General features: G+C 40.8%; 1 protein-coding gene across 1 annotated transcript in view; it reads left to right on the forward strand.

Annotated features, from left to right (window-relative positions):
- Positions 1 to 24683, forward strand: part of LOC136875497 (uncharacterized) — a 130703-nt gene that overhangs the window by 69754 nt on the left and 36266 nt on the right. Inside the window, exon 2 of the mRNA XM_067149045.2 lies at positions 18360 to 18526. Within this exon, the coding sequence (XP_067005146.2) occupies positions 18360 to 18526 (167 nt within the window). The remainder of the gene's footprint in view (positions 1 to 18359; positions 18527 to 24683) is intronic.

The following is a 24683-nucleotide window of genomic DNA, read 5'->3' on the forward strand; positions in this document are numbered from 1 at the left end:
TAAGTATTCAAGGTGTCGCATGTAGGGCGTAGTCCGCCACGAGGCGATAGTGACGTCACTTCAAGACACGACAACTGAGGGCGGATATTGTCAGTGAGATATTCTTTACGAACCAACAATGTAAAATGTTGCTATAAATTATAATTCTTTCTCCATCATCACTTAATCTCATCTTCGTACGCTATTTCTCCACCATCACTTAATCTCATCTTCGTACGCTAACAGTAATAATGATAATCAATATCCTACATCAACCTCCTCAAGTAGGGAAAAAGCTGAAATGACACCGTTCTGACAGACCATGGCCTTTCTGTCCACGAATATACAACCGTAAATGGTTAGTATCCTGGCCTTTAATTCGGGTGGTCCCGTGTTCGATTTCAGATCTGCTCGGGGATTTTTAACCTTCCTCTGGGTCGGAGTCTGGCTGTTTGTGTCTCGTTCAACTTCAGTTTCATCCTCACTAGGGCTGGTGGTAGTGATTACTGCCCCATCCTCACAGTCGCACAGATTGCCCACAGGCATTAAAATAGCGGCACTAGGGCCCCTCTAAGGTCGGCAGATGCAGAGTAGGTCTCGGCCAATAAGTGACAACGGCTGGTCCGTGGTCCAAGAGCTCTGCACTCTGACCGACCAACCGAGCAGAGAAGAGGTAGCCACGGCCCTACCGTGGCCCTACGCCTATGCATTCGGGAGACGGAACAGGGCTGCACCTCATCGCTAGTCCCAACCGTCGGCTGTCCTGAGAATGGTTTTCCATTCTCCTGCACTAAGATGAATGTCGGGACAGTTCCTTAGTATCGGCCACGGTCGCCAAATCCCTCACCTTCTCCGAGCATCACCTTAACCGCAATAAATCGCAGGCGCCTCCTCCTTCAGGGGAGGAATGAAAACATTTTAGCAGTAGTAATATATAAAATGCAACGCTAGTCCCAGGGGTGGTGTAGCGGTTCTTTTACTCGAGGCACCAGAATCTACTGGGAATTTTCACTAACTTAAATAGCTACAACGCTGAAATATTGTACATATATCCTATCTGCAATGCAATTTTTCTCAAGTCTTCAAAGTATCAGCAGTTTAGAAAGGAAAAAACCGAGTGAGTGGCTGTGCGTTTGGGTCATGTAGCTGTCAGTTTGCATTCAGGAGATAGTGGGATTAAACCCCACTGTCGACATCCCTAAATATATTTTTGTGGTTTCCCATTTTTACACCAGTTATATGATGAGGATGTACCTTAATTAAGGCCATAGCCCTTTCCTACTCGTTGTTGCCATAAGAAATGGCTGTGTCGGTGAGACGTAAAACAAACTGTTTAAAAAAGTTATGAATCTACCAGGAAGCGAAATGGACCCCATGAATGAATTTTAGCCAAACAGAATACGGATATCATATTCTAAAAGAAATACCAGCCATGTAGTCTAGGGGTAGTGAATCTGCCTATTACCCAGACGCTCCGGGCTCGATTTCCGCTCAGGTCAGGAAATATAGCTTGTTCGAGGTTCAGTCACTCTACGTGAGAAGAATTGAGGAGCTATCTTACGGTGAGATAGCGTTCCCGGTCGAGAAAGCCAAGAATAACGGCCGAGAAAGCGAGTGAGTTGGCCGTGCGGTTAGGGTCGCGCAGTTGTGGGCTTGCATTCGAAAGATAGTGTGTTCCTACATAACGTAATAAATCCCACCGCCAGCACCCTTGAAGGTGGTTTCTGGTTTCCCATTTTCACACCAGGCAAATGCTGGGGCTGTTCCTATATTGAGGCCACGATTGCTTCATTCCCACTCCAAGACCTTTCTCATCCTTCCATTGTTGAAAACCTTCGATGTGTTATTGTGACGTTGAACAAGTACCAAAAAAACGGCCGAGAAGATTCGTCGTACAGACCACAGCTCACCTAGTAATTTGCAGGCCTTCGTACTGAGTAGAGGTCGCTTGTTAGGCCAAGGCCCGTCAGGGCTGTAGGGCAATGGAGTTTTTTTATATTAAATTTCTAAAACATTAAATGCTGATCCGTTGACAGCGCTGGCTTTCTAAGTCCAGGTTGATGAGTTCGATCCCGACTAAATCTAATGTTCAGATTCGCCAGTAGATTTATCAACACGTAATAGAACTGTTGTGGGATAAAATCCAGGGACCTCGGCGTCTCCAAAACCTACAAAAGTAGTAAGTAGGACATAAAACCAATAACATTAGTTTATTTTACAGGAGAGCTCGGATAGGGGACATATCAGAGAGGAATCTGGCATACATAAGTGAAAACTATGCCAGATTCAGTTGATGTTCTCTTTTCTTATCTTGCATGTGTCTGAGAGTATGAGTGAGTGATCGTCTGGATGGTGGGACATGGAAGAACATTGTATACTGAACTGAGTTAGAAGCTTCTCAGCATCTTGCTGTCAAACTGAAAGCATATATTGATTAATGAGCATGTGAGGAAACCTTTCACTGTTGCCTCAGCAAGAGTCAAACCAAAGACATTTAACAACCTTAACAAATACGCTCTATGTTGGTGTGCTGACGGGAAAGTGTCGAAAGGAGCAGCATGAAGCCGAACCCTGGAGGGAAAGTTGGAGGTCAGGCAGATGCTACAAGCGAGGTCAACGGGTAACCTGTCCGGAAGCATTCACTTTCGCTGACGCCACCTCATATAAATTAAAGGATAAAACAGTAAAATGTCATGAGATTATTCTCGGTGAAGAAGATCCCGAAGGCGAAAGTAAATAAACAGGAACGTTGTGTAACGCCTGTTAGTCAAGGAAGGCGACTTCCGCCGGAATTTAACCATGACCTTGTATAGTCAGACGGCAGTCAAATCCTCCTTACAAGCTGCAGCGTGGCTGGAAAAGATTTGGAAATATCCCATCCTTGAATTTGCTGTATTTACCAGCGAGGCCCTTTCAGTACTTTATCAGAATCTTGGCACAACGTGGTGACCCACTAATTTCTAATAGTTACGCTTAATGGCACATAGACGTGAAACGTGCATGTTTTAATGTCAATTGTGTAGGGATTAGCTAACTGGCTTAGCTGCCGGGTTTCCTCCCGGAAGACTGAGGTTCGAATCCCAGTCAATCATCCCAAAAATCACGTGGCGTCAGGAAGGGCATCCGGCCTTAAAACCCTGGCCAAAACTAAAATGAGCCTGAGTGGTCAAGAGGACTCCAGAACTAGAGGTAGGACGAAGTGTCATGCACCCGCTCTTCCATAATGTTGCAAGGGTAACATACAGTGTAGGGGTCCTTATAACCTGTACATGTAATGCTAATGCAAACCTCATAGCACAACTGCTGTGCAGGTTAGCGTAAACTTGTTACTCGCTTCCGTAAGTTTACATTCTAACCTATCATAATGCCTAAAAACCCGAATTCTAGAATTAACTGAGATAAGCTGAGGGAGACTTTGTAGGTTCATATGCACGGAACTGTTCTTTCTAAGAATACCATATTTTCCTCGCCTTTTAACATCAAGTAGAGAAATTACTTGAACCAGGCCCCATCGGAAACCACATGCCTTTTTTTCTTCTTTGGGAATTGACCACTGAGGATCACGCTTCAATTTCATTTTTTCTTTGTCTGAAGTTTCCTCTTCCTCCAGTACTCCTTCATACGATCGCTATGCTGTTTCTTGAATAACGTGTTGGTTATAGTTGGGGACAAATCATGACGACCTTGCCTCACACTACTACTTTCCAGCGGCAGCTCTGTGTCTATTAGCGACTTATAGGATTTACTACCTCTACTACAGCCAGAGTTGCCAAATCGGCAACTGCACTCTACATGAAGAAAGGGTAAATACTACAGAGATTGAGGAAGAAAGTGGTTTGGCAGCCTCTCCAAAACAAACAAGGATCACTTAGAGCTCGTTAACTCAGCAGGGTGCAGGGTGTGATTGACTACTGGCTTTCAGCTCGCTTCTAGGAACTGAGGCCGTCATGTTTTGTCCCCAACTATAGTCTGGTTTTGTCCATTCTGTACAAATGTCCGAGAAATGATGGCATTCTCTTTTTTATAGTCTCTGAAATTTTCTCTACATTTTTGTAGACTTCATTGTTGTTACGAAGTTTCCAGCCAGTTTCAGTTTGGACTGGACCCAAGATTTTTCGTGGCATTCTTCTTTCTAGGATCTCCAGCTTCTCCAACTTGTAATTCATCGAGAGTCATTCGCTGGCATACAGGCATTCTGCTTTTACTACATTGTTGTAATGCTATATTTTGGCATTCCATGAGATCCATTTCTTGTTGTAGGTGTTTCAGTCAGGCCATTATTATTATTATTATTATTATTATTATTATTATTATTATTATTATTATTATTATTATTATTATTATTATTATTATTTATGAGATATAAAATTCTAACTCCCAAGAGCTGTTCTGGAAAAATTAAAATTGCATTATAAACCAGCTCAACCCCAGAATCAGATCATTATCAATTTGTAAACAAAGAGTTTTACATTTCTTTAGACACATATATATTACAGCATAGAAAAACTCATCATTCTTGGAAATGGTCCCGGCAAGAGAGGTCGTGGACGAGTTCCGACTCGATAGTCGAACATTACTAAGAATATAACTGTGCTGAACTTCTTTGATGAAGCAATACTGGCCGAAGACCGCAAGAGATGAAGACAACAGACCAATGGCCTCCGCGAAGATCACGATCCAGAGCTGAGGAAACGATAAGAGAGGTTAATTCCGATGGCTCGAAGGCTGAGTGTGCATACATTGTAACTCCTCACAACTAGGACCCCATCCTCAAAGACGCTCAAGTCGTCTATAGATGTCTTCTGGAAATACCTGAACCAGGCCTCACCGGAGACCACACACTGTGATTATTATTATTATTATTATTATTATTATTATTATTATTATTATTATTATTATTATTATTATTATTATTATTATTATTATTATTATACTTGTCTAACATCGTACTAACACATTGAAGGTTTTCGGTGACGGAAAGGGATAGAGAAGGGCTTAGGATTGGCAAGGAAGCAGCCGTGGCTTTAATTAAGGTACAGACCCAGCATTTTCCTGGTGTGAAAATGGAAAACTGTGGGAAACCCTCTTCAGAGCTGCCAACGGTGGAATTCGAACCAACTAACTCCCGAATTTAAAAGCTCACGGCTGCGCGCCCTAACCGCACGGCCAACTCGCTCGTTATTATTATTATTATTATTATTATTATTATTATTATTAGTATTAGTATTATTGATATAGGACATTATAGCTCCCAGTAGTTGTTCAGATCTGTTGTCTGCTAGGTCATCAGCCTGGAGGGTAGTTGGATCCTCAAATAGTACCACCAAAGGTTACCCAGTTACAGCAAATAGGAGAAACCGACGACGGCGTTCTAACCAAGTTGAGAAGTGAGGTAGTTTACCATTGCTTTCCGCATTGGGTCATAAAGTGTCATTGTAGCTTGATTGATTCCATGAGTAACGTCCGGATGCACTGGCTATGTTCCAAATATCATAACTCAGGACCATCTACATCTGAGCAGCTTCCATACAGTAACAGCCATGAATGAGACTGATCTCAGTGGAAGCTGTATTCTGTCTGACCTGTGTCAAGAGACAGGTGCAAAAAATACTGCATCCAGCATTAAATATCAACAGGTATACTCTGTGTATCCAACATGCTTAAAAGCAAGTCAATACGAAGAAAATAAGTCCCTAGAATTTGGTACAGATAAAGACAGTGTGGTGACACAGGTGTCCACTGTATTACTGTCCCTGTAGAGAGGAGAGCTCTCTCGATCAGCTGATGCAGGAGAAAGGCTCGCAGCCAATTTACACACACTCACACACGTGCTCTCATCTCTACGACCCTGACACGCACACACTACACTTTCCCCGGCACGCACTGCGTATAAATAGACCGTCATCTGGTCCCTCTCTCTCTAGGTCAGCATCCGCCACGGGCAATGCGTGTAAAAGTACTGCAAAACTTTTCCTTTCAGTGATACGTCACTAGTACAGAAAGAAAGAACGCGTAGCAGGTTTAGTCGAATTGCTGCTGCTACTTCAATACAGTTACAACGAGCACTATGAGTGTCAGTTCTATTAGCTTATTCTGTTCTGAGAGAGCGAGTTGGACGAGCAGTTGTGGACTTGCATTCGGGAGGTAGTGGGTTCGAACCCCACTGTCAGCAAACCTAAATATTATTCTCTCTGGTTTCCCATTTTCACATCAGGCAAATGTTGGGACTGTATATTAATTAAGGCCACGGCCTCTTCATTCCTCCTCCCATCCCTCTCCTATTCCATCGTCTCCATAAGACCTGTCTGTGCGAGGTAAAGCAAATTGTAAAAAATATATGTGGTGACCAACTGGGACTCAGTGACCCTTGCATTGACTCCACGTACTTCAGACAGCCATAACGGCGTTATTTTTACTATCTGTCTTCCCGTGATAAAATTTTTACCCGACAGTATTAGGTTTTAGAAAAAAGCAAAGCAAAGTCATCTCCATACAGGCCATGAACGCCATGAGACGGGTGGTAGGTAAAGGCTTCCACTACTCGTAACCTGGGCACTTGATGGGGTAGAGTAGTTAGCTCTACGCCAGGCCGCCTTTGACCCCAGGAGCTAACCTGGTACTCAGTTTTTGTTTTGTTTTGTTTTGTTTTTGTAGACTGAGTGAACCTCAGGCCCATATGTATCTCCAGAAGTGGAAATCAAGTTTCTTAAAAAAAATTCGGCTTCCTGACGGGGAATCGAGCCCGCGTTCTTCCGGGTGAACCGAGCGACCTTTACCGCCTCGGCCATACAGCCCCTATTAGGTTTTCGAGTCTCCCATTTTCAATACAATCCCGTTGTTTTCCTTTCTTTTTCCGGTGCCATTCTTCTTCTTTGTCTTCTGATTAATATTAAGAAGGTATGGTTATCTCGTTGTACTGTGCATCCCCTTAAAAGCAACGTCCACCAATATAACCACGTGGATATTAATATTACGCCTTTAAGTATCTGTAACTGATGATGATCGTTAGAGACGCTAAAGTATCAGAATATTGTCCTTGAAGTTCTCATAAATTTTGCCTCTTTTCTCTACGCAGCTATATGGGTTTCAACGACTTTGAAATAGGAAAGGACTAGGGCTGGACATAATCGAGTTATAAACTTGCATTCACCTGTCTGAAAATAGGATCCCAAGGAACACTATCTTCAGAACTTAAGATGTTATTACTAAAACCAATCATCTCCCGTATATAAACATGCACTTACAATACCCTTGTCGCGAAACCAACCCCTACGGTAACATTAGAGTAAATATAATTAACAAGGAATCTTTCCAGCCGCCTGTACCGCGATTCTATCCTGTAATACTGATTACAGGTGTAGAACACCAACAGACTGCACAGCACAGCCATCCTAGTGAGAAATAAACCTAGCTGAAGATCACTGGAAATAACAGGGGTGATAGACAGTCCCGCATAACAATAAGTGATCATTGCTAAAATTGATTTGCGGGGCTGTCGTCTCTGCTCCTGAGGATATTTGATGTCGCCTATCGTCAAATTCAAAAGTATGGATTCTCCTTATTCTTAAGACGCCGTCTCCATACGGAGGTTGGCTATCCAGTAGCCAGCTCTGATCTTGATAACGCAACACGAAAATCTTCTTCTGATGTACATCTGTACCATCTTCGAATGCCCTTTAGCCTTGAATTTCTCCGTCTATCAACGGACCGTTTCCCTTGTATCTTTCCTTCAATAATTAGCTGTAATAATTGATACCGCTCGCCTCTAATAACATACCCTAAATATTGTGTTTTCCTTTGACTTATAATAAGTAACAGTTCTTTTTGCTTTTTTATCCGATGAAGGACCTCGAAATTTGAAATAATTAATATCCAAGGTATGCGCAAGAAACGGCGATACAGATACATTTCAAAGGCAAAAATACGTTTTCCAGTGCTTGTATCCAGGATCCAGCGTTCATATCCATATAGGAGAATAGGGAATATGTAGCAGCGGATCATGCGGATTCATAGCTGCAGACTGAGATCTAACCTGACAAAAAAATGTCTTCATGATAATGAATTGTTTCCTGTCCTGCTCAATTTTAGATTTTATTTCCCGCTAGGAATCACATTGTCGTTCAGTTCAAATTGACGACCTCACCATATTTGCTACGCCAGAGCATCATCGAGACACGAAGAGCATCTCTGACTTTTTGTCGCTATAGTTCTTATACACTCTGTATGATACTTTGGGACCATACCGAGCTTCAAACCTTTCATGGTGCTACCACCTATACATATTTGAATGCAAAATAGCCCAAAAATACAAATATAAAGCGCAGAATGTATCAAATATGATACTTTAATATTTTAACCTTGATTTACGATACGGGAGGTGGGAGAATTCGGCTTCACACGAATAAGTAGTGGGGAACTCAGTTAAGCATGACCAAAACCCGGTAGTTAGGCAAAATTCCCCTTTTTTACCTGAGTGAATATATAAAGTGGCAAATAGAGATAAACATGGTCCGTATATTTGGGAGCGGTAGACTCAGTTATTGTTTACCATCTTTTTGCCTATTTTAGCTTCCGTTGTCTATTTGAAAATGTAATTCCTTATTTTGCCTTTGAGTTGTTATGGATATTTTCTGCTACTATTTACGGCTTAAAATGAATCAATGGAAATAAAATATAATTCTAATGTACTGTATCAATAATGACGACCGAGCAAGTTGGCCGTGCGGTTAGACGCGCGCGGCTGTGAGCTTGCATCTGGGAGATAGTGGGTTCGAATCCCACTGTCGGCATCCCTGAAAATGGTTTTCCGTGGTTTCCCATTTTCACACCAGGCAAATGTTGGGGCCCTACCTTAATTAAGGCCACGGCTGCTTCCTTCCACCTCCTAGGCCTTTCCTATCTCATCGTCGCCATAAGATCTATCTGTGTCGGTGCGACGTAAAGCAACTAGCAAAATAAATAATAAATAGAACAATTTCATTTTAATTTAACACATAAATAAATAACATTTTCACAACGATATTTTCGTATTACACAAATCTCTACCGAATCTCCACAAGCCAATTGTTCGAGACAGTTGCCGGGTCCCGTACTTGCTATGTAAGATTAAGTACTAAAATGTTGTGCAGATGTGTATTAAGTAGCATACATTAAACTATTTGTATTATTCTAATGTCCGGCTCCAAGGCTAAATGGTGAGCGTGCTTGCCTTTGGTCACAGGGGTCCCGGGTTCGATTCCCGGCAGGGTCGGGAATTTTAAGCATCAATTGTTAATTTCGCTGGCAGGGGGGCTGGGTGTATGTGTCATCTTCATCATCATTTCATACTCATCACGACGCGAAGGTCGTCTACGGGCGTCGAATCAAAAAAGACCTGCACCTGGCGAACCGGACATGTTCTCGGACACTCCCGGCACTAAAAGCCATGCGCCATTTCATTTCGTTATTCTAATGCCCATTTTCGACACTGAATGCCTGTTTTCATTCTTTTACTACCTATTTCCTAAATTTTAAATTTTAAATTTCCTAAATTTTGAATTTCGGCAAAAATACGTAAATGCCTGATCTTCCGGGCTGTCTTGTCATGACATATAATTAAATTCAGCTAGTTGTAATTAATTGTACAAACAGAAATTTTAATACATTTACAGTTAAAAGAATCTTCTTCTTGTAGCGCAAGAGAGAGATTGGTTGATAAATCCATCAGCAAATTGATTCCTTATCCACATGTCACTTTCATCTGTCGCAGGGAAAGAGAGGTTACTCCATGACGTGACTAAATAACGTTCTCCTTTGGAATATTTTCTTGTAATGTGTGGACGCATTCTGTTACGAAAGTGAACTGATCGAAGATTTCAGAATTTAATGCTTTAATCCACAGTTTCATTTTTTAAAATAATTCGATCGGTTTTATCTTGAACATAAACTATTTGAAAAAATGTCAGTACAATCTTCATTTTCTGCATAACCCCTTTGGGAACCTCTGACACAGAGTAAACGAAACATCTTCGCATCACATGAACCAAGAGTTCAAGCTGATCAAACCAATGAACCCTAATAATACACCAACACGAAGATGTATGAACCAAAGTTATCATTCGTTGCTGTTCTTTATTCTATGAGCCTGCCCGGAAATTTTACCTTAGAGGAGCTTGGTAACGTTTCGTGGTGGTGACTGCAGGGGGCCGAGCTGCTTATGTAAGGCGGCTCTTCATCACGTGATTTCACAAGCATTGTCTTTCCGTCGTGGGCTGGTAATGGTGTTTTTATACATGGCCTCACTTTCCTCCAAGAAAACAATAACACGGATGTACATAAGGCAGACATTAGAGGATGTTCGCCTTATACAGACGCGGCACCACTTTCTTCTGAACAAATATATTAATATGCAACGTGAAATGTGACTCGCGTGGCTTCATATTAAATAATAGAATTTACAACCTTCACTGAAAGTAAATTTTCGTAAATATAATGAAGCGGAGAGAGTGAAGTGTTGTATGCATATACAGGGTGTTAACGCTTTATTTACATGTTAGAACTCATTTTCTACAATTCTACGCAGTAGAATTTATGGTAAACACACAGGAACATTAAACTATTCCTTACATGAAATGTTCGAAATGCCCTCCGTTAGCTTTGATACAAACATCAGACCGCCATCAGGATTCAATGCGACTGTCATCACAGCTGTAACAGGTTTGCACTGAAGCAAATATTTGTAATCAAAACAGCGGAGCGTTGTCTTAGTATTCCGATAGAGTCGCTCGAGTAAAGTTGTTGCAATGTCTATCATGAAGTACTTCAATGATCCAAACTATTCGCATAAGTCCTCAAAGACATATGGAATGTCCCTCGGGTACATTGAAGTGGTGTTTTATATTGATCTATTATTGGCTCATATTTAAGTCTCTTTTCTGCATCTACTTCCTTATGTTAGCTCTCATGAGTCTCAAACTTGATGGCAATTTTGTGACGTATGCTTGACATGAGTTTGATTTAAAAGCGATAATATCAATCCATAAACAACAATTCGATATGCGGATGGCACTGTAAATTTTGCAGGTAGTTTAGAAAGTTTACTATCTATATCTCATTGAATGAGTAGCATTCACTAGCCATGAATACGGTCTTGACATTAATATAAAGAAACTAAAAACAGAGCTCGATAGCTGCAGTCGCTTAAGTGCGGCCAGTATCCAGTAATCGGGAGATAGTGGGTTCGAGCCCCACTGTCGGCAACCCTGAAGATGGTTTTCCGTGGTTTCCCATTTTCACACCAGGCAAATGCCGGGGCTGTACCTTAATTAAGGCCACGGCCGCTTCCTTCCAATTTCTAGGCCTATACTCTCCCATCGTCGCCATAAGACCTATCTGTGTCGGTGAGACGTAAAGCAAATAGCAAAAAAAAAAAACTGAAAATTATGGTCATAAGTAAAAACTTTATCCCTGCATATCATCTAGTAATTGACCATAAACCTGTTGAACGAGTCCAGAAATACACTCACCTCGGCACCATCGTTAATGGTCAATGGGATAATTCTGTTGAAGTGAAGTCCCGCACTGAAAAAGCTAGGACTGTGTTCAACAAAATGGGAAAACTGTTTAAAAGTCGTCACTTAACACTAGTTACAAAAATGAGACTTTTTCGCTGCTATGTATTTTCTGTTCTCTATTACGGTGAAATGAAATGGCGGATGGCTTGTAGTGCCGGGAGTGTCCGAGGACAAGTTCGGCTCGCCAGATGCTGGTCTTTTGATTTGACTCCCGTAGGCGACCTGCGCGTCGTGATGAGGATGAAATGATGATGAAAACGACACATACACCCAGTCCCCGTGCCAGAGGAATTAACCAATTATGGTTAAAATTCTCGACCCTGCCGGGAATCGAACCCGGGACCCCCGGGACCAAAGGCCAGCACGTTAACCATTTAGCCATGGAGCCGGACTATTACGGTGTTGAAACATGGACTTTAACGAAGTCGTTCATTAAAATAGTAGAGGCCTTTCAGATGTGGCTATACCGAAGGACAAGTAACTAATCTCATTTTGTTCCGTATTGAAGATACAATAAGTAAACTCTTTCAAGATTAAAATTATTGTGTCCACCTTTTCAATACAAATATATATATTTTAGTGGTTAAATTCTACATGAATGAAACATACCAGTTAGGGACATGTTTCGCCCTAGTTATGTGCATCTTCAGCCTATATTAATCCTAAGGTCAAGAATTAAAAATACAAACATTGGAACTTACTGTAAACTAACTTAATACTAAATACAATTGTCTTATGCTATTTACACAGTTTACAATATGTACAGTATGTACAATAAGTGTATTAACTTTGCAAGAATTTATGAACAATGAATTACATTTTTTACAATGACCAGACCTCCAATTGCAGATTAGATTGATCACAACTTGAATTGGGGCTTCTCAATAGTATTGACTAGAATTTATCACTGCGTGAGTTGGGGTTTCTTCAGCTGTTATAGTCGCTTGAGTCATAAGAATTTTTACAACACCGGAATCTTGGATAAAATCGTTAATATTCAATTTATAGTCCACATGTAGTTGGAAATGAAATCCATTCAAACGAAGACAACATTTGGGCCAAAAATAAATGAAATTTATATAATTGTAAAATCTACTGCAAGAAATCCTGCAAGGAAAGGTACCTGGACAAAGAGGTGTTGGCAGGAGACGAATCTCCTGGCTAATAAAACCTCGGAGACTGGACTCTCAAGACATCGGCAGAGTTACTGCAAGCAGCTCACAACAGAGAAGACACAGCCAAGATGGTTGACGACATCCGGAACGGATAGGGGCTAGAAGAAGTAGAAAAAGAAAAAGAATATCAATCCGCCCATTACAATCTTCCCTAGAGAGACCATATAAGTTACCTGCTCAAATTCGTATTAAATACTTCTGCTATGCAAAAACGAGTTCAAGCTTCGTTTTCCTAATTAGAAGGGGAGTTAATGAAATGACGAGGTAAGTGAAGAAGAACGCTTCGTTATGCTACGCAACACATTTTCCTTTTATAAGTTTTGTTATTAATTCATTTGTGCACAACAGGCAGTAGTTGACAGCTGGAGCGTGGAATATATCCTCAAACTTTCTCCTTCACTGATGAGCGCACACACACTTTCGAGTGCTGGACAAATTCCATTACGGAAAGTGAGAAACTTGATTAGCTAGGTGACAAATTCCATCAACTCCTTTCTGTTAAATAAGAGTTTGGGCCGGAAGGACCCACGTGCGCCTTAAAACAGAAACCCGGAAGTGGAGTTCTGTCTTTAGAGACAGGAAAAGTCAACTTAACATGAAGTATCGTAACCAATTACTTTGAAAAAACTGATGATGGTGATTAATGTTTATCAGGAGATGTACAGTGAAATAATCGTCCCCTCATAACTCTGATCGAAGACAAGAAAGAAAGCTGTTCGATTCCTTGAAGGATGAATATATTGGGAAAGGAAAGGAAAGGAAGGGACATAATAGACGTGAAAATAAAAGGCTCCCTGGGCCCCGTAAGCCTAATATCGTCGGCGAAGGAGCAGAACAAGTGTTGACCAAGACAGATCACATAGAAAAATACTGAGGTGAAAAAGAAATCCAGACTCAGCTAGTTCCAGAGGGGAATTAAAATGAAAAATATTTTCCATTGCAGCTGCTTGTAAATAATAATAATAATAATAATAATAATAATAATAATAATAATAATAATAATAATAATAAAATGGGTCTCAAACCTAATGGCAGATTTTATTACGTATTCTTGACATGAGTTTGATTTAATTATAATAATTATATTATAATTATAATTATTATTATCCAATGACCGAGATAAATAGCAATGGTTGCTTTGCTAGCTATCGTTGCTATCATGCTAGTAAGCTGAAGAGAATGGGAAGATCATAATTGGCCTCAGAGTTACAACTAAGGTATCGATTCTTACAGTTTGCTTCGAGATGTTTTCTGGCTGTGCCTGCTTTTGGTCCGCGAATGAAGCGATAGTGGGGTGAAAGGAAGGAGCATTGTCCTAAGTAATTTCAACGCTCTCCTTGGTTGGGCATAACGAATTAATAATAATAATTTCGTATGTGTATTGTAGCCTAGGTAGTGTCTCTGTGGGCACAGGGTGGCGCCTGACCTGGTACGAAGGAAACATAATTTTATTTTATGTACAGATGGGAAAGTAAAAAATTCTAGACCACAGTGACTTCTTTCCAAATCTCATCCTGGATTCAGAATAAATACATAATCTAACAGAGACACGGCATGGATAGTCTTCATGCATAATGAAAACACGGAGCTCGTTGACCACAAATTCCCTGTAGTATGAGCTCCGTTCCAATATCTTAAACCAGTCTTAAATTTGTTGTAGGACCACGGTTAGAATTCGTACCAACCATGGACTGTGTAACGTCAAATGAAGCTCAAATGATCCATGATCACGTTGTTCCCTTCATTCATTAACCGCAGTATGACCTCAGATAAGATCTTAACTGGGTTTACCAGACTGAACAGCTACGTACCATACGATACCAAGACTTTTAAATTGTTCGCCACTCACCTGCTAGATGGCTTTCAGTGTGTCCAACAAACCGAGGAATGGTAAGTTGTTCGGCAGCCATGGATACTAGAGTGTAAACGTAGATTTGATAATGATGATGATGATGATGATGATGATGATGATGATGATGATGTTTGTTGTTTAAACGGGCCTAACATCTAGGCCATAAGCTCATAAACGTACATTTAGGCTGTGTCATCTACACGACCAGAAATATTTCGCACGAGAAAATATCTGCCTGCGACTGAATAAAGCAATCGATTTACGACGTGATCAAGAAATACAGCACGACAATAGGCTTTACAAAGTTCTCAGGTAAGAAATATGTTTGACATGTAAAGAAGGCTAACGTTGCACATAAAATATACTTTTGTCAATCCTCTACAATCCCTTTCAACGTTAGAGGCTGTCGTTATACATCAGCGGTCCTTTTTTCACGGCTTTTAACCTCTAGCAATCCTGTATTTTATATATGACACAACAGATGTTTTATTTTCTCCTAGGTTGGTAAATAAGTGTTACTTGTGATCACCTTTTGTATCATATTTTATACATTCTGCGCTTTATGTTTGTATTTTAATTATTATTATATTATAATTTTGCGTTTGGATTTTAATGCATGTTAATACATTTTAATTAAAATATAAGGTTTCTAACATATTTACGGTAACTTACGTTTTTGTTTTACTTCAAACCTCAGAGAGAGTCCTTGAAAAGTTAATTGCCGCAAGGGGTTCGTGGATAGGAAAGTTTGCAAAGCACTGTTTCGTATTGATCCACCTCTGCCAAGTATACAGGATGCAAGAAACATTCGGAGTTAAAAGATTGGTTCTCATTCTCATTTTAACTGTTCTGATTCCTTATATCGCTACCTGTAATGATTGGACATTATTCTTTCTACATGTGTTTGGGAGATAAGAATATTTTTTCTGACTACAAAATAATGCCCTGTTTAAAAAATAAAGAATGAAGTTTAAAATATTACGGTGGTAACTCAGTATTTAATGATGAACGACTACCAATTGAGCTATCTTTGTTCTGTTTGAAAGGATCTGAGCTACAGGCTGCTAGCACACTGTAGAGTGCGTTTAAATCGACGCGAAATCGGGAGGTTGTGAATTCGGATCCCACTGGTGTCCGGCTGGCCATTTTTGTTCTGTACTTAACATCTCTTCAACACGTACTACATGTACGTAACACGACCTAATACGTTGAAAGTCTGTTTCGAATACATTACAATATTTTCCCTTGTGAAAGCGTTCGCTTCGTACGTAGGTTTTCACACAACTTATGCATGCATACTACTTGAAGCTACAGTGCAGTGATGTTCTCAGAATTGCTTCCTCCACATTACGCATGCATACTGCCTGATGCATGATACGACGGGTGGTATAAGCCGAGGGGGCAAACGAAGCTACTACCTGCCACACAAACATCGCACTGGACTTCAGGCTTCTCCTTCGAACTAACCATTCGCTTTCCTCTTAAATAATATTTTACGAACTGCAGACATTCATCTGTGCCTTCCGTAAGGTTCATTTGTACTGATCTCCAGAACACCCTATCTGTATATATACACAGTTCAATATATAGGCCTATCTACAGTGCAGTATAAATTATTATTGGATTAGATCAGATTATAATCACATACAGTGAGCTATATACGAATTGAGCCGGCCCCGCGGTGTAGGGGTAGCGTGCCTGTCTTTTACTCGGAGGCCCCGAATTCGATTCCCGACCAGGCCATGGACTTTAACCTGGATCTGAGGGCAGGTTCGAGGTCCATTCAGCCTACATGATTACAATTGAGAAGCTAACTGATGGTGAGATAGCGGCTCCGGTCTAGAAAGCCAAGCATAACGGCCAAGAGAATTCGTCGTGAAGACCACACAACACCTCGTAATTTGGCAGGCCTTCGGGCTGAGCAGCGGTCTCTGGGTAGGCCATGGCCCTTCGGAGCTGCTGTGGCATGGGGTTTGGTTTTGGTTACATACGAATTGAGAGTAGATTTTTATTGCACTGTACGAACATCAAAATATAAAATCCTGCGTGCTCAGCCAGGAGAAAGCTTCTTCGGTAGCACTGTGCATATTTTGAAGATATCTTTCAAATCTCTTCGCCGCTACCTTCGCTTTTACTTGTAGATGTGTATAAAATCTGTTAAGTTTACTGTAAACTTCCTTATGGATTATATGTGATGTTATTGTGTATGATTTATTGATGACAGTAACATTATTTATTGCTGGGGGTGATGTCCTTGATGGCTGTCCACTTTAAACTAGAATCATCATCATTATCATATCACCATACTTCATTTGAGATAATTAGTATCTAAGAGTTTGTTTCCTTAGACCTAGATCGAAATCTTTACTATAATGTGTTGATGATGATGATGATGATGATGATGATGATGATGATGATGATGATGATGATGATGATGATGATGATGTTTCCCTTCCTCCCCACAGTTGTAATATTCAGACACTAGTGCATTCGTATTTGAACAAGGCGCAAGTATTATCTAGCCGCTCTACAATCATGTAGGCGAGTTGCATACATTTTAGGGGTTCTGATAGTTCAGATCGCTAATATTATGCAAATCTCACTGCTGATTCGTTGTGCGGATAGAAAACACTTGCCCTTGTTCAAATACGTTTGAGTTCTAACCTATTAGTGGCTATAAATCCTTTCCCTATAGGTCATTCCATGTTAAGAAAACAGTATTGCTCTTATGATAACAGGGTTGCCATATCGAACGGCTCTGCTCAACACCATCACGGGAAAACGGCGGCATATAAATTTGTGAGATTCGGTATTTAAGTTCAAGATAAGAAGCGGAAGAAACTAAGCTGCAAATCATTTTGATGAACTAAAGGGAACGGGGATTTACAGGGTTTTTGGTTTGTATAGAATCAGAGGTAAACTTCAGCACATGAAAAACCTCAGCATTGAAGTGTAAGGTAAATTGGGGAGAAAATAGAAAAATAATATTTTTATGGGCCCGCTGGGTGAGGGACGCATTTAGTTGCATTTAATAAATTTCTCCAGGCAACGCAGGATACTACTGTGCTGTCGTATCGCTCACAAAAACAACAGTAATAATTAAATGTGGTCGTAAATAAAGTGGTAAAATTAAAATGCGCTTAAGAAAGAACAGCTAAATAACAAAACGAAGTACAAATAAAACACCCAGAAAATATTTTATCAGTACAAGTTATGCCATGACGTATCGCTGCACACCACAACACTAAAACCTTCAGTAATAACTTCTGTGCAATACGAAAATAAAAGAACACACGCAAATACTTTGTAATATACAACCAACTCTCACTCAACACAAGACAAGTTACGCACTGATTTTAAGCCTAAAAACAAAGACGCAACAAATAAATACTGTAGATGACTTCACTACAGAAGTGAGCTGCCAGCGGTTCGCAGAGTGAGGGACTACACGATGCTTGTACCAGAGCAACACAGAAGAAGAAAAATGAAGGAAGGCAACAAAGCGATGGCTGTTCCTGCCACTGTGCTTCCTCCCTACGAATATATTTATGAAAAAAGAAAATGTTATGTAGTTATTTTACTAACTCACAGGCAAAAATTCCTCATCCTTTTGATCTGTCTTTCATAATACAGTATAATATTCCTTAATCACGAGGAATTATGGGTGTCTCAGAGGGGGTGTGTTCACTCCTTGTAGGTCCATAAGACAAATACTGTTTTCTTAACGTGTAATGGGCTATAGTAATATTGTTTCTGTAAAATGTCATATTGTTATTGATGTCGAGTTTCTCTCTTCTTTAGGTTAGGAGCGCTACTGCTCCTAGTTACGCTGTACGAAGTTACGGAAGCGAGGCCGCGGAAGAACGATGTGAAGCTGATCACAGAGCCACGACCTGGACAAGAGTACGTTATGTTCCAGACTGGCTCCAAGGCTCGACTCATTGAAACGCCAGAAGAAGCACGACTTGGTTAGTAAACTAAATATTACTGTATCTCTCAGATTTGAATGAAGACACTCACTTCCATTACTAGTTAACCAATACTGAGATCGGTATCGGATCCCTTCCCTTTTTCCCCTCTGATTAGTGTTATATCGAGAATGGTTGCCTAGTTGTACTTCCTCTTAAAACAATAATCACCACCACCATCACGTAGCGGTGAGCAGAAGATGGTGGTTTTGAATCCCAATGCCAACAGTTCTGAAGGTGGTTTACCACTTTTACGCCACGCAAATGCTGAGACTTTACCTTGGTTAAGGCCAAGTTCACTACATTCGAGATCACAGTTCTTTCCCATCCTTTCGTCGCCGAAAACATTCGATGTGTTAGCGCGACGTTAAACCATTAGTCAAATGAACAAAAGTGGATCAAGTGACTCCAGAAACATTTATTATTATTATTTAATCCCTTACCCTCCAGGGTTGTTTTTCCCTCAGACTCAGAGAGGAATCCTAGCTCTACCGCCTCAAGGGCAATTTCCTGTAGTGCGATACATTTGGTCGGGGATAAAAATGGGAAGAAGGACCAGTACCTCACCCAGGTGGCCTCATCTGCCATGCTGAACATGGGCCTTGCGGGGGATGAGAACATTGAAAGGGAGAGGGAAGGAAACGTCTTGGCTTTGAGTTAGGTACCATCCCAGCATTTGCCTGAAGAAGAAGTGTAGAAACCATGGAAAACCACTTCGAGGATGGTTGAGGTTGAAATCGAATCCCCTCTACTCAGTGGACCGTCCAAGGCTTGATTAGACCCAATTGCAGTCCTCGTAAACTTTTCAAATTTCGTGTCAGAGCCGAGAATCGAACCCGTGCCTCTGGTGGTGGCACAGCCTGTCGGAAAAGTTAATATGTAACCTAAAGGGCAGAAATTCGAATCGTACCAAACACTTTTGAAATCACAGTACTTTATTACCGGAAATGAAAATGTTGAATAGTAATTTACAAAGTAAGTTTATACCTACTAGTAATGGAGTAGAGGAAAGAAGTGTCGGAGATTTGCCAGTTCTGTATCTGTTTTTCCCGGTATACCCCAGAGAGTGGTGGGGTGGTGAGCTACATGTACCGCTGTGTGAGGGAGATGTCTGTTGGTGTAATTGTATGGGCTAGGAATAGGAAGCAAGCGGCCGTAGTCTTTAAAAAATACCTAACTTCCCGCCGTTAGCCTGGAATTGAAATATAAAACCATTTCGAGGATGGCCGACAGGGGATCAAACCCACATGCCTCCCGAGTACAGAGCTAGCCGGCATAACGGATCGTGCCACAAATGCACTGAGCTGACATCTTCGGTAATGAGAAATATATATATATAAGTTATATATATATGAAGAACTAAAAACGAACGTGAATTGCGCTGTCTTGCTGAGTTGTTAAACTTAGAATTGAAGAAACCAGGGAGGACAGAAAATCTATGCGGTTTTCTTAGAGAAATGTGGAAAAAGGAAATCGAAGGAAGATGTCTTAGAACACGTGTTGGATACCAAGATATCCGGCGAATTTATTTTTATTATTATTTTTGCTCATCAGTGTTATTAAGGAAACGTCCAAAAAGCAAAGCAAAAAAGCAAAGTCACCTCCGTACAGGCCATGAAGGCCCTTGGAGGAGTGGAAGGTAAAGGCTTCCACCATTGTTAACCTCGGCACGTGATGGGGTAGAGTGGTTAGCTCTACGCCCGGCCGCCTTTGCCCCCAGGAATCAACCTGGTACTGAGTGAACCTCAGGGCCATATGCACCTCCGGAAGTGGAAATTTCATTTCTTAAATTTTACGACTTCCTGACGGAGATTCGAAACCACGTCCTTCCTGGCGAACCGAGCACGCCTTTACCGCCTCGGCCAGGCAGCCCCTTAAAGAAACGTCCAGAAAGGATTTATAAGATCTGCACCACTAAATTATAAATTATTTTAGTAACAATACCGAGTGAGCTGACCTTGCGATTGGGGCCGTATAGCTGTGATCTTGCCTTCAGGAGATGTTGGTTTCGAATACCACCGTCAACAGCCCTGAAGAAGGTTTTCCATTTTCACACCAGGCAAATGTTGGGGTTGTACGTTAATTAAGGCCACGGTCGCTTCCTTCCCAATCATAGCCCTTTCCCACCTTTTCGTTGCCGAAAACCTACAATGTGTGTTAGTGCGACGTTAAACCACTATCAAAAAAGTTAGTAACATTTTGTTGTTTTGATTATTTTTAGTATGTTGTATTATAAATAAATAACGGTATGTATTTGTAATGATTATAGTAGATTAATACAACAGAGTGGAGTGGCCGCGCGTGTTAACACGCTACAACTTTTGAGCCAAGCTCTGCATTCGAGAGACGAGTAAGTTCGAACCGCACCGTTGGCTGTCCTGAGAATGCTTTTCTATTTTCACTTCGAGGCAAATGCAGGAACAGTTCGTTTTCGTAGGCCACAACCGATTTTTTACACCTCCTTACCCAATTTCACTGATTTCATCTTCATTAGCTCTTCAACTGTGGTTGGTGACAGGAAGGGCATCCGGGGATAAAATCGTGCCATATAATTCTATTTCACCTCACCCCCACCCCCCAACCCGTATGGTAATAATAATTTCGTGTGGCTATTTCTAGCCAAGTGCAGCCCTTGTAAGGGGGCATCTGTCATGTGTAGGTAACTGCGTGTTATTGAGGTAGAGGTGGGGTGTGTGACTTTCAGGGATGTTGGGGACAGCACAAGCACCCAGCCCCCCGAGCCATTGAAATTAACCAATGAATGTTAAAATCTCCGACCCGGCCGGGAATCGAACCCGGGACCCTCTGAACTGAAGGCCAGTACGCTGACCATTCAGCTAACGAGTCGGACCCCAACCCCTATGAGAAAACAGGACAAACGAGTAGATATCAGTAGGCACTCTCTTCCCACTTGGTGGTCATCTGTGATTGGTAGAGAAGTGTATTCTGTTCATGCGCTCACTCACACAGTCAGTGAGACTACATACTATGAAACTCATATCTCGACAAGAAATATTTGTCGCTGTAAATTTCATCTAAAAGTCCTAGAATGCTGACAGAGAAAGGTTATCTCGAGTGGAGAATGTCATTGGTGTGACCTGCCTGGGAACCTATATCACTCTCAGTCACACGGGACAAAGCTCCTTGCGACACTTTCTCGGCGCGCCAAGTTGCGAGATACCCATACAACTATCTTCCGTAAGTGGGGATACAAAATTATTAATACGGAAAACAGATATCGCTATTTCTTTATGGAATCAGTATTTTAATGTTCAAAACATTTAGCAGTCAAAGCAGGGGTCCCTATACTACGAAAAACGTTAAATTAAGCCATTTCCTCAATTTTGCCGAAAGTTGAAGGGTAACAGGGCCCGATAAGGTTTCAAATTGTGAGTCTTGGACAGCTCTATCAAACTAAAAACACAAATTTCGAAAATCACTTCCGGCGTAAATGCAGTTCCGGAAAAACAGCTTAAAATTGCTTGTTTCTTTATTCGTTTTCTTTTCTATTCAAATAATAGCTAAATTAACTTATTTTTCATTATTCTTCCTGTAATGTGTTCCTTGGTTCAATACCCTCAAGAGTTTTTTTTTAATTTTTTGAAAAATGTCCACACCGAATGTAGTTGTAAGGGCTTAGGGTTAAGTTCTCCATTGACTCACATTAGCGCTTGTAGTGGTGCTCAAGTGAAACAATGCATTGCCTCACATTAGCGCTCGTAGTGGTAGAAAAAGGCAAACTGCTGATCTAATCGACCGGATTACGATGATTAAGAAAAGGATTGTAAATTTTAGGAATAAATAAAAATTCGCCTGTTTTATTATATTATATTATATTATATTATATTATATTATATTATATTATATTATATTATATTATATTATATTATATTATATTATATTATATTATATTATATTATATTTACCGAGCTCGACAGCTGCAGTCACATAAGTACGGCCAGTATCCAGTATTCGGGAGATAGTGGGTTCGAACCCCACTATCGGCAGCCCTGAAGATGGTTTTCTGTCGTTTCCCATTTTCACACCGGGAAAATGCTGGGGCTGTACCTTAATTAAGGCCACAGACGCTTCCTTTCCACTCCTAGCCCTTTTCTGTCCCATCGTCGCCATAAGACCTATCTGTGCCGATGCGACGTAAAGCAAGTTGCAAAAAATATATATTTTATTATATTGTATTTACCTAAAATTCGTTGCTGATATGTGTGGTGTGTGAGTTGCAGGGATGTTGGGAACATCACAAACACCCAGCCCCCAGGCCCGGGCAATTTTTTCAACACTGAGTTACTTGCCTGAAGGGCTACAACTGTGGATTTTTATATCTGTCTCTTGACACAGGCTAGAATAAAATGTATCTTCCACTGAAGTGTCAGCCTCGTTTATGACTCTGAGAGTCTGGAAGCTGCTGAGGTATGGGTGATAAAGAGTAATGGCATTCGGAATATGACTGGTGCATCCGGATGTTATGAAAGGCGCTACTCATTGGGCTGCTGGTCCTGCAACAGCACAGTCTGGACAAGTGAGGCGAACAATGACAAACTACCTCACTCCTTCCTATGCTTTGTACGTTTCGTTTTGGCGCCGCCGTCGGTGCTATTTGACAATCCAACCAGCTTCTGGGCTAATGACCTAACAGATAGACATATTTTATATTAAATATGCATTATACAGGGTGTGAGAATAATGTAGACCAAACTTCCAGGAGACATTCCTCACACATAGAAGAAGAAAATATCTTATATGGTCATGGGTGCGGAAACTATTTATTTCCATGTTAGAACTCATTTTCTACAACTGAGCATAGTGTATTTATCACGGGAAACACACAGGATCACAACGTACCAGCATACCACATGAAACTCTTGCTTACATGCAGCAACCCACCATTGCAGGGGCACATCAGCACATCCGTTATTCAATGCGACAGCGGGTTGATACATGTAAGCAAGAGTTTCGTGTGGTATGCTGGTACATTGTGATCCTGTGTGTACACTCGTGATCGCAAGAATGAAACAAGAATCGCCTTACTAACTCCTCACGTCATTCGCTGTCTCTATACCCCGTCCGCTCTTCCGATGTGTCCATGTGTTATGCTTCCACATGAATCTGACGAACGAAAGAGAGAGTGTAAGCTGGTACTGGGCGGTTCTGAGGGCTGGACTGATTTTCTTGTCTGAAATTAATATTGCTGGCCCGAGGTTTAATTGAACACTTGTGTAATATGTAGAATTATATGCGTTCTAACATAGAAATAAAGCTTTTCCTGATCCATATCCATAATAACGTATTCCCTTCTTCTACGTGAGAGTAATGTGTTCTGAAAGTTTGGTCATACGTTCTTGTTACACCCTGTACAAAAAAGTGTAAACATTACTTATAGTGGCCTTATTTTGCATTTTACGCTGTTAACTACAAGGACATTCTTCAAAACGACATAGTTGTTATTTAAGTTTGATATTTAAAATACCTAACGTTTAAGGAAATATTTGATAGCAGCATAGGGCTCTAATAGCCTCTTGTTCAATTACCTAACTTTGGATTCCAATCAGTCCGTATTTTGGTCGGAATATTTAAAAATAGATATGTTTGTGTCAGTCATGTCTAGAATAAAAAGGAAATGTAATGTTTACATTTACATCATGCAGGTAAATACGCGCATACAAAAAAAAATGGATGAGTAGAATTTAACGAAAATGGGTATTTAAAGTCATCAATGATCTGCATTTAGAGCTGTTACCCAGGTGGCAGGTTCCCTGTCAATGTTCATCTAGTTTTTCTTAAAAGATTTCAAAGTACTTGGAAATTTGTCGAACAATTCCCGCGATAAATTATTCCTCTTCCTATAAATGAATATTTGCCCCAATTTTTCCCCTTGAATTCCACTTTTATCTTCATATTATGATCTTTTCTACCTTTGAAAGCACCGCTCAAACTTATTCGTCAACCGTCATTCCACGCCATCTCTCCACTGACAGCTCGCGATATACCCCTTAGTCGAGCAGCTTGTCTCCTTACTCCTTACTGACATCTTCATGTTTCTCTCTGAAAACCGAAATAGTAGTTAGTGGGACGTAAAGCCAATAACATTATTATCTGTACCTCCTTTAAAACAACAATCACCACCTCCACCTCCTACTGT

The sequence above is a fragment of the Anabrus simplex genome, chromosome 6, assembly GCF_040414725.1.
Source record: "Anabrus simplex isolate iqAnaSimp1 chromosome 6, ASM4041472v1, whole genome shotgun sequence".
In the NCBI taxonomy this organism is placed as follows: Eukaryota; Metazoa; Arthropoda; class Insecta; order Orthoptera; family Tettigoniidae; genus Anabrus; species Anabrus simplex.